Source organism: Mandrillus leucophaeus, unplaced genomic scaffold, assembly GCF_000951045.1.
Source record: "Mandrillus leucophaeus isolate KB7577 unplaced genomic scaffold, Mleu.le_1.0 Scaffold946, whole genome shotgun sequence".
NCBI classification, from domain to species: domain Eukaryota; kingdom Metazoa; phylum Chordata; class Mammalia; order Primates; family Cercopithecidae; genus Mandrillus; species Mandrillus leucophaeus.
Genome location: NW_012110319.1, coordinates 459510 through 470416, shown reverse-complemented (window position 1 = coordinate 470416; position 10907 = coordinate 459510). Strand labels below are relative to the sequence as shown.

General features: G+C 47.9%; 1 protein-coding gene across 2 annotated transcripts in view; it reads left to right on the top strand.

The window, feature by feature from the left end:
* The window catches only part of SMC1A (structural maintenance of chromosomes 1A), a 78066-nt gene extending 72862 nt beyond the window's left edge, over positions 1–5204 (top strand). For both annotated transcript variants that reach the window (XM_011970364.1, XM_011970363.1), the window contains 3 exons: positions 2444–2513; positions 2804–2914; positions 3346–5204. In XM_011970364.1, coding sequence (XP_011825754.1) covers positions 2444–2513; positions 2804–2914; positions 3346–3429 — 265 coding nt within the window. In that variant the 3' untranslated portion in view covers positions 3430–5204. The remainder of the gene's footprint in view (positions 1–2443; positions 2514–2803; positions 2915–3345) is intronic.
* Positions 5205–10907: the final 5703 nt, after the last annotated feature.

Sequence of the window (10907 nt, the reverse complement as noted above, 5' to 3'; positions counted from 1 at the left end):
GGGGCACCACCAACTGCTCCTCCTGAGAGACAAAGAGGTCGGCAGGGCCTGGGGGAAGGGCTAGAGATTAGAAAGCAGCCTCAGCCTATAATTTCCAGAGATGGTGGGAATGGTTACTATGGGTAGGATCTGATGGAAGGAACCAAGCTGGAGAAGAAGAACCTGCCCTCCATATAGGAGCAGGCACCCAGGCCACACTCAGTCATCTCTCGGTGGGGGCCTGGGCACAGGGGCCAGGCCCTTCTTGATGTTGCTGGGCCTGGGGCTTACAGGATGCCCAGGCTGAGGAAGAGATCAAGCAAGAGATGAACACACTGCAGCAGAAGCTGAATGAGCAGCAGAGTGTGCTTCAGCGTATTGCCGCCCCCAACATGAAGGCCATGGAAAAGCTGGAAAGTGTCCGAGACAAGTTCCAGGAGACCTCAGATGGTAAGATTTACCCTTCTACTTGGGCCTATGATAAGGACAAGAGGCTAAAGGTATGCCACGGGCCTGCTGTACATCACAGCAGTTCCTGTTCTGACATGCTTTCTTACTTAAAACTCCCAGGAGCCCTAAACAGTAGGGGTTATTACACCTGCTTTATAGAACAGAAAATTGCTGAGGTTCCCAGAGGGTAAATGACCTGTTCAAGGTCACGTAGCTGGTTGCTGGTAGAACACAGGGAGGAATCCATATTTGTGTGGCTGCAGGCCCCTGTTTCTTCCTCTGCATTGTATCCAGTGGCCAGTCCACTGGATACAGATCCTTCTGGGACCCTCCTCAGGCATTCCTCTCTCTCTTGGTGGGATGTCCCTGCTCTGGATTGTCATTTGCAGGTCCTTCTTGCCAGGGCACTGAGGGGTCACCTGTCTTTCTTTCTGGCAGAGTTTGAAGCAGCCCGAAAGCGAGCAAAGAAGGCCAAGCAGGCATTCGAACAGATCAAGAAGGAGCGCTTTGACCGCTTCAATGCTTGTTTTGAATCTGTGGCCACCAACATTGATGAGATCTATAAAGCCCTGTCCCGCAATAGCAGTGCCCAGGTAGGCTGGAGCCCCTTACCCAACCAGCTGCTACCATCCTCAGTTATCTTTCCCTCTAGGCTTCCTGTCCCTATCTCCATCCAGACTCAGATACAGATCCTGACCCATCTGCCTTCCCCTAGGCATTCCTGGGCCCTGAGAACCCTGAAGAGCCCTACTTGGATGGCATCAACTACAACTGTGTGGCTCCTGGGAAACGCTTCCGGCCTATGGACAATTTATCAGGCGGGGAGAAGACAGTGGCAGCTCTGGCCCTGCTCTTTGCCATTCACAGGTAAGGCTGATCCCCTAGGTCAGTTGACGAAGACTGAACTGAGGCCACCAGAGGCTCTGGGGCCCAAGGATACACAGAGATCTGCAAAGGTGAAGATAGTTTGGTGGAATCTGGATTGCATCCCTGTTTCACTATCTACTGCAGCGTATCTGGCTTTGGTTTTTCTGGACCTGTCTTCCCCATCCACCCTCATCCGCTCAGCATGCCCTCACCGGCCTCTGCATGTATTCAGTCCCACCTCCAGGCTTTTGCTCACAAGGTTGCTGGCTAATAATCCCTTTCCATGTAAATCTAGGTTGATCATCACCTTTCACCCCTTCACCCTTTCTCATTCTCCTCCCCTTCCTTTAGGAAGCCTTCCTTGATCACTGTGTCATACCCTGACCTTCCCCTCCTGAATGCCAGTACTTGAGTCTGACTCCTGCAGCTTATATTGCTTGATTGTACAGCATCAATTTCTTGAGTGCTGCTCTGTACCAGACCCTGCGGAGGGATTAGGGACACAGATGTATCAGACAGGGTCTCCGGCCTCGAGGAGCTCACAGTCTAGCAGAAGCCAGACGCATAAACAGACATGTGCTAAGTGTTGTAACCGGGTGAGCATGGGTGTGATGGATACACAGAGGAGGTACACTTAACCCAGTCTGTGGGGAGGGTGTGGGTAAGCCAGGGAAGACTTTTAAGGACAGGTGCCACTTGAGCAGGAGATGTAAAGGATGAGTAGAAGTTTGCCAGGGAGACCAGCAGGCATTCTAGGCTGAGAATGCAGCATGTGCAGAGGCAAGGAGGCATGACAGAGCATGCTGTGATGGCGTGTGTTTGGAATGGGGTGGACCTCTAGGTAGCTCGATCATTACGACTAAAACCTTGGACAGCTTTAGCTCCCCAGCCAGCCTGGAAGCTCCTGAGGGAACCATGTCTTCTTGTGATTCTGTAGGAACCTGGAACACAGGGCTGAGTGCAGAGGGGAGGGCTTTGTTGATGTGTTGGCTTGTAGGGGCTCAGGCAGCTTTGAGACCTGGGTTTTTTAGTCTCTGAAGAAGTGGAGTGGGAAGCTGGCCTGTTTGATGGGTCCTGGGGCTGTCCCACCCCGCCTTGCCACCCCCTCCCCACCTCAGTGTCAGCTCACCTACTGGTTCCCTCCCAGCTACAAGCCAGCCCCCTTCTTCGTCCTGGATGAGATCGATGCTGCCTTGGATAACACCAACATTGGCAAGGTGGGTGCAAAGGAAGTGGGGCCTGGGAGGGATGCCCCCAGGTCGGGGCTGGGTTTCAGGGAACAACTCCTGAGTGTGCCCTAGCCGTTCCTGCTGCCTGCTCTCTGTGCCTGAGAGGCTGGGCCCAGAGTCATCCATGCTGTCGTAGTCAGTAGTCTCCTTCTCTCAACCTCTCTTTTCCCCACCTTCCTCTCCCTACCCTACCTCTTCTGCCTTCTGGTTGTGGCTGGAAAATACAGGGGACTGTTAAGGTTTGAGCCTTGCTAAGTGCCTGGCGGCCTTTCCCACAGGTGGCAAATTACATCAAGGAGCAGTCGACTTGCAACTTCCAGGCCATCGTCATCTCTCTCAAGGAGGAGTTCTACACCAAGGCCGAGAGCCTTATTGGAGTCTATCCTGAGGTAGGGTGGGCCTGGCTCAGGAGCCAGCCCTACTCCCTGCCTGATTTCCCAGGGCAGGAAAGGAAGGCTGCAGAGGAGGGGAAAGGAGGTGGGGGAGCATAGGGAATCAGGTCCTGAATGGCCAGTTGGGCTTGTTGGAGCCCTGCCTCTGGAGGCTTACCCAGCCCAGCCAGGCAGGGCCATTGCATCTGGGGACAGGTGGAAAGGTAGGCAGAGGCAGCCAGACTGGAGAAAGGAGGAGAGTACAGAAGTAGGCAGGGAGAGAAGGCACATGGGACTGAGCATATCCTCTCACACCCAGAGAGAACCATTGACTGGGTTTTGGGCAGGTATGTAGGGAGGAGGGTTTGAGGCCCCTGATCCTGGGGCACTAGACCCCTCTTAATTCTCTCCTTACAATTTTATTTTTCTTTTTCTCCCTCCTCCTTCAGCAAGGGGACTGTGTGATCAGCAAAGTCCTGACCTTCGACCTCACCAAGTACCCAGATGCCAACCCCAACCCCAATGAGCAGTAGCAGTAGTTCTGCCCTCCCACCCTGTCTGGATCCCTAAGCTGTCCCTCTCCCAATCTCTGGATATTTGACTCCCAACCTTCCTCCTACATCCTGGCCCTTTTTGGTGTAGTCATGGGATTTAGGCACAGCTAATCAAGCATGAAGAGGAACAGAGGTGATGTTAGGTCTGGAGCAAAAATTCCTGAACGACAGGGAGTATTCTGGCCTCTGGAAGGAGGTGCTGAGCTGAACAGGGCCATCTGTTCATCACACACACCCCCTTCCTCCCCCTCATCACCCATAATCGTGGGCCCCTTGGGCCTCTTGCCCACTGTGTGTGTGGGTATGTATGTGTGTATGTATGTATCCGCATGTGTGCATGTGAGTATGTTTGCAAAATAATAAAGGATATTGGAGACTTGTTTTAGAAGGAGCCTAGGCTGAATTTGATTCCAAGAGAGCTTAGGATGACAGCACCCCTGAGCTGGGCAAAGGTACTCAGGACCTCATAGGAGTCTTAGGCAGTTACCTGAAACTGCCTTCATTCACTCATTTGTGTATTCATTCATTTATGTATTCATCAGACACATACCAAACACCCTCTATTTGCCAGGCTCTGTGCTTATAATACAGAGTTGAATCAGACATGATCTCTACCCTCCTAGTAAGGAGATAAAATGGGTTCATGGATGACTATGGTTAGCTGAATGTCATATGTACTTTGAATTTGAGAAGAGGGTGATCCCCTCTAGGCTTCCTGGAGGTCACATTTAAGCTAGACCTTGACAAATTGGTAGGATTTGGTCAGGCACTAGGAGCAGAGCATGAGTTCTGGGGACAGACAGTTATGGGTTCTGGTCCCACTTTTTATTGCTTACTAGTTGTTTGACCTTGGGCAAGTCATTTGACCTTCTGTGCCTCAGTTTCCTCAACTGTAAAATGGGGCTAACAATATTACCTACCTCATAGGATTTAATGATGTCAAGCTCCTCACTGGAGGCCTTATCCCTTCGTGGAGCCCACTAGGTGCCGACCCCTCAGAATATAACCCTCATGCCTGGACCCCTGAGAGCTTCTGATCCCAGCTATTAGGGACAGAAGAAGCCTTCAAATCTGGAAGGTGCTGAATGCCCTGCTGACTGGGAAAGTTTCAGGGCACTGATGGGGTCTACCTGGTAAGTGGAGGGCCTGAGGAAACCTGTAGCTTCAATCATGTATGGTAACCGGGTACCTGAGCCCCAATCTGGGTTGTGAGGAAATAGGGGAGAGGTAGCCTGGGCCACATCCCAGCCTAACATGTGTGAGGTTCATTTTAGGAACTAACCTCATTAGCTATAAGGATCATGCAGAGGCAGCAAAGCCGGGTGCGATGAGCTCAGCCTTTACTCATTCACGTACACCATCACACTTCACTTCTAATCTGTGTATTGCTTTTTTGCTTTTTAAAAGTTAAGTCCATTTTAATTACCCAAATAATGCATGAATTCATTCTCCTTTTGAGAAATTAGATTGTTAAAGATAGCCTCATTCAGCTATCAACCACTCCCCCTCTTGATCTTTTCCCTCTTAGTGGCTGTTGTTTGTTGTACTTCCATTTAGACTTTGTTTTAGTGCTTGTACGTACATAATATGAACTCATTGGAAATATTGTGTGTTTAATACAAGTGGTATATTGAATTGTTTAGCAATTTGTTTTCTTTGCTTAACGATATTTTTGAGATCTGTGCATGTTACTTAATGTAGCTCAATACATCTTCTGTAATTGCTGTATAGATTGCCATCATATGATTACCACATTTTACTTACGCATTTCTCTTGTTATGGACATTAAGACTGTTTTCAGGTTTTGCTATTACAAAATACTACACAGGAGCATCCCTATGCCTGTGTGAAAGTGTATGTGTGAAAGTTTACCTAGGGTTGATTCCTAGAAGTGGAATTGCAAAGTCATAGAATATTTATATATTGGTTTTTAATAATACTTCCAAATTGCCCTCCTGTACTATTAGTATTTTTCTTGAGGTTGATCTGAGGTCTAACATTGTTATCCTATATCATTTTCATCCCAAGTAGTGATATCTGTGAAATCACAGGTTTGATGTGTGCTAATTATGTATTTTTCTAATACATATTAAAAGACATAACTATCAAAACAAAATAAATTTGTCTGTTTTCAACCAAAGAAGTCACGTACCACTGGTGGTACTGTGTGCCATAATTTGGCAAATGATGGCCTTTATGGAAGAGCCACAATTCGGGGGTCAGACCTGGTTCAAATTCTAGCTGTAGAAACTTGGGCAAGTTACTTCATCTCTGAGCCTAAGTTTCCACATCTGTAAAAGGAGATAATAAACACCTACCTTGCAGTAGTGAAGCAAAGAGAAAATTAAATATATATGAAGCAATTTGACTGGTATCTAGATCATTCACAGCCCTTTAAACGTCACCTTTGCTATTCTCCCCACTTTACAGATAAGGAAACTGAGGCCCAAAAAGATTTGAACCCAGGTCTTCCGAGTCATTCAAGTGCTTTCTCCACTGTACAGGTGGTTATCAACCTTGGCTGCACATCAGAATCGTTTGTAAAGCTTTTTCTTTTTCCTTTTTAAAAAGTAAAGCAATATATACACAGGTAAAAAATAAAATAGTACAGAAGGGCTTATAATGAGAAGCAGCAGTTCCCTGCTTGCACCCCCACATCCAAAAGATGTGGAACTCTTTAAAAATAAATGCTCTGGGCCGGGCGTGGTGGCTCAAGCCTGTAATCCTAGCACTTTGGGAGGCCGAGACAGGCGGATCACGAGGTCAACAGATTGAGACCATCCTGGCTAACACGGTGAAACCCCGTCTCTACTAAAAAATACAAAAAACTAGCCGGGCGAGGTGGCGGGCGCCTGTAGTCCCAGCTACTTGGGAGGCTGAGCCAGGAGAATGGCGTGAACCCGGGAGGCGGAGCTTGCAGTGAGCTGAGATCTGGCCACTGCACTCCAGCCTGGGCGACAGAGCGAGACTCCACTTCAAAAAATAAATAAATAAATAAAAATAAATGCTCTGGTCCCGCCTCTGGACATCTGATTCAGTAGGCGTGGATAATAACCCAGATAACCCCTACCTCACAGGATAAAAAGTATTACATGAGCTGCCTTAGGCTAAGGCCCTGGCACACACGTGCTACAAAGGACCTTTGGGGACTTAAGTCCTGAGGATCCAGGAGGTGAGGTGACTTGTCCGAGATTCCACTGGTTTAGTGGCAGAGCCTAGACTTCCACTTGGATCTATTTAGTGCTTGCCCCCTGCTCTCTCCTGTCGTGCCCCACCACCTCCTGGCATCACAGTGCAACCCTTGTCAGTGAAGGCTGTGCTCGCGGGAGGCCAGGCACCACAGTGTTTCCAAGAGCAGGCTGGATCCGAGTAGATTCCCTAGGGCTTGTTGGAGGAACTAGTTTGACTCCCTTATACTGTGGATGCAGTAGCCTTGCTATAGGGAGTTGAGTACTCCGCAACAGTGTCTAAGTTTAATTGGGCACTTCCCTCTGGAAATCACAGTGTTGTGCACCAGGAACACAAAGATGAGTCAAATCTTGATCCTGCCTTTGAGGAGCTCACTGTCTAGTTGGGGAAACAATTTGTAAAACAGCCATTAACCATACAGTGTGATCAACACTGTGACAGGAGCACAGGAGAAACATCTAGCTTATGTGACGATTCAGAGAAGGCATCCTCTAGTCTAGGTGGTGACACCTGAACTGAGTCTTAGGGGCTGGTAGGAATTAGCCAGTTGAGGAAGTATAAAGAATTTCCAGATATCGGAAACAGTACGCATGAAGACATGAAGGCAAGAAACAGCAAAACAAATACTGAAGCATGAAGATTCCTGGGGTGGGGGAAAAGGTAGAGAGGAACCAGATTGGAAGAGGGTCGTAAATGCATGGCTACAGAATTCAGATTTGTCTTGTAGGACTGTGTGGTTCCCAAACTGGCTATATACCACAAACAGGTGGGGCATTCTGAGCCCCAACCTCTAAAAGTTCAGTAAGTCTGGGGTGAGGATTTGGAATCCTGAATGCTTATAAAGGTTACCACATGACTAGGGTACAGCCAGATTTGGAAAGCATAGCTTGAAGGCAGTGAGGGAGCCATGAAATGGTTTTTAATAGGGGGACTCCAGATCAGATGTGAACTTAACCTGTTTCTGGCTGGCTAGCCAAGCAGCATGGAAAACAGATTAGGTTAGATGTTCATGCTATATGTGCCCGTGCTGTAGTTTCCCTGTTAATAAGCTTCTTACACTACTATATTTGCTCATTTTGTCTCTGAATAAGCTTTAGGCACCACAAGGGTGGGCCTGGAGATATTTTGCTTACCAGTATAGCCCCTGCAAAAAGCACAGTGCCTGACACAAAACAGGCACCCAGTAAAGTTTTTGAATGAATGAATGCATGAGTGAATCCATTTGTGAGAGAGCGAATGGAGACAGGGCGATTAGTTAGGAACCTGGAAAAAGACCAGGAGGCCTGCACTAGGGCAAAGGCCAGTGGGAATAGATTGGAGGTGTTAAGGTGTGAACTATTAAGGGAAGATGATAAACTGAACTTAATGACTGATTATTGGATGTGGAGGGTGACTGAGAGGATAGAATGAGTACCCATGAATAGCCAGGATTCCTACCCTATCCCAGTCATCTCTTTCCTTATCCATCTCTGAAACAGAATCTCCTTACATCCTCCTCAGCAATTGGAATTCCTCAAGTTAGACAGACATTCTGTGTGCTGTGTGGTCTCTCACTGCCCTCCCCGCCCCCCCCGCACCCCTCCACAAGCCATTGATTCATTCATCCAGTTCAATAAATCTTGGCTAAGCACCTCCAGTGTGCAGTAAGGCTCTTCCAAGCCAGGACTCTGACTCCCTCTTTCCTACCTCAAGAGATGTTTTTGAGGGCTTTCCCAGGTAAGAGTCACATCCCTTATACAATAACTTACAGTAAAATACCCAGAATGTCAGACCTGTAAGGGAAGACTGCCCAAACCCCTTCTGAGGTCCTCAGAGGGGAATTAACCTCCTAAGGTCCCACTGCTAGGAAGTGTCAGAGCCAAAAATGGAACCTAGGTTTCCTTTCTATGTCATCTCTAGAGTCTTGATCTCGATATACCCCATTGTAGATCAGGACAGGCAGAGGTGGTCAGGGAGAAGGTGGGACTTAGGTTGAACCTTGAAGGTCGATATATTGGACAGGTCAAACAAGATGCTTGCCAATTACACTGCCCCCTTGTGGAAACGCTTAGCAAACCTGCCATGCTTGCAGTCCCTTCTAAGGGGTTTCTTTAGCATAAGTTGCCATGCTCTGTACCATGTGACCTCACAATCCTGGCCACAGATAGCTAGATGTGGATAGTGTCTGATTCAAGGGCAACCAATCTCTATGTTGGCCAGCGGCCTATTAGCTGGACTGGCATAAGGACTCCACCTTACAGGGATGGCATGTATCAAATGGCAAACGCATGAAACAACCAGATCTTTCAGGGGGGCAGAATGTGAGATAGTCAGAAGAAGTGAACAGTTAATTAGAATTTAATGAGGCATTAGTGGTGGATGAGGGGTGGCCAGAAACTAAACAGCAAAAGCAAAGAGAAAGCTGCAGAAACCATAAGTAAGCAGAGGTCATGAGACATCTATATAATGAGATCACGGGGCCACAGGGTGGCAGAAGCCATGAAACAGCAAGGCAACAATGGGCTAAAAGGACGCAGAAGCCATGAAGCAATAGGAGCCACGAGGAACAGAAACCATGAGACAAAACTGACTATGAGATCCACAAAGCAGCAGAAGGCTTGAAGAGATAAGATCATGAGACAGTAGAAGCAATGAGACAGCAAGAACCATAAGGTAGCCAGAACCATGTGGCAACATGACAATAGGAATGGAAGAGGCAGCAGGAGCTACAATGCAGAAAAACCATGGATTAATAGGAACCGAAGCCCTGGGAGTCGTGAAGCTTCAGGACCCATGAGGCAGGAAAAGCCATGGGCTAGCATCGAGGGGGGCAGAAAGAAGTTAGTCAGTAGCAGTAGGAGGAGTATAAATACAGCCAGAAAGGAGTTGAGTCACCAATTTGGGAAGCACTAGAGAAGGGAGCAACAGATGCCTGCAGCTGAGGGGGTGACAAGATAAGCCAGGCTCTAGAGCTGCTTTGGATCATGAACCATTTTCAAGTTTCTGTTCTTCCATGAGGCTGCCTGTGTAGCTGTCGTCTTCCTTATTTCCCTGTGAATGCTTTAATAAATCCCCATCACTAACCTGAATGTGTCTTTGTTCCTTGGAATCTAAAAGAGGTTAACACTGTGGTGTGCAGTTTAGATGGGTGGAAAGCAGGGCAGGAGGTCTTCCTGGTGGGTTTGAAGCAAGACACAGAGGTGGGAATTCACTCATCCTTTCCTGCCTCACTGGCACGGGCACGGGCACCTTTCATTCACTTACTTGGCTTATTTTTATCATTCATTCATCCACTCATTTATTCATTCACTTATATATGCACTAGCTCACAACTTGACTCACTTATTCATTCATGCATTAATGTAAGCATTTACCAGTTCATTTGCTTTTTCCTGTATTCACTCATGCATCATTTTTCCATCCATTTGTTCAGCAGGATATGTCGAATTCCTGTCATGTGTCAGGCCCTGTGCTAGGTTCTGGGAATAAGATATACATGCCCTCCAGGAATTCTTGGATTAACTGGGAACTCAGATAAGTAAGCAGTTAAGTGCACTAAGTGTGGAAGATGATATAATGGAAGTCTAGGTGAGGCAAAGTGAGCATATAGGAAGTATTAGATGGTTCTCCCCGGAGTGGGAAAGCCTTTATAGAGGATGGGACACTTGAACTGAGTCTTGAAAGAGGAATTAGTGCTTACCACATGGAAAGGGAGTAAAAAACATTCCAAGCAGAGGAGCTGCCTAAGCACAGTTAAAGAGTGTGAAAGTGCATGGATTTCAGGGGGGAACGGGGCATCACCCCATGCAGTGGGAGAAGTGGTGGAATCCAAGCAGTCAAGCTTAGCTTTGAGCAATGGGAAGCTGTAGAAGGGTTTGAAGCAAGGGAGTAACCGGGCCAGATTGGTATTTAGGAGGACCACTCTAGTAGCTGGAGTGAAAGAAGGTTGGGGGCATGAAACACTGACCTAAAGAATGTACTTCAGGCTGGGCGCGGTAGCTCACGCCTGTAATCCCAACACTTTGGAAGGCCACGGTGGGAGGATCACCTGAGGTCAGGAGTTTGAGACCAATCTGGCCAACATACCGAAACCCCATCTCTACTAAAAATAAAAAATTAGGCCAGGCGCGGTGGCTCATGCCTGTAATCCCAGCACTTTGGGAGGCTGAGGCGGGCGGATCATCTAACGTCTGGAGTTCGAGACCAGCCTGGCCAACATGGTGAAACCCCATCTCTACTAAAAATACAAAAATTAGCGAGGCATGGTGGCAGGTGCCTGTAATCCCAGC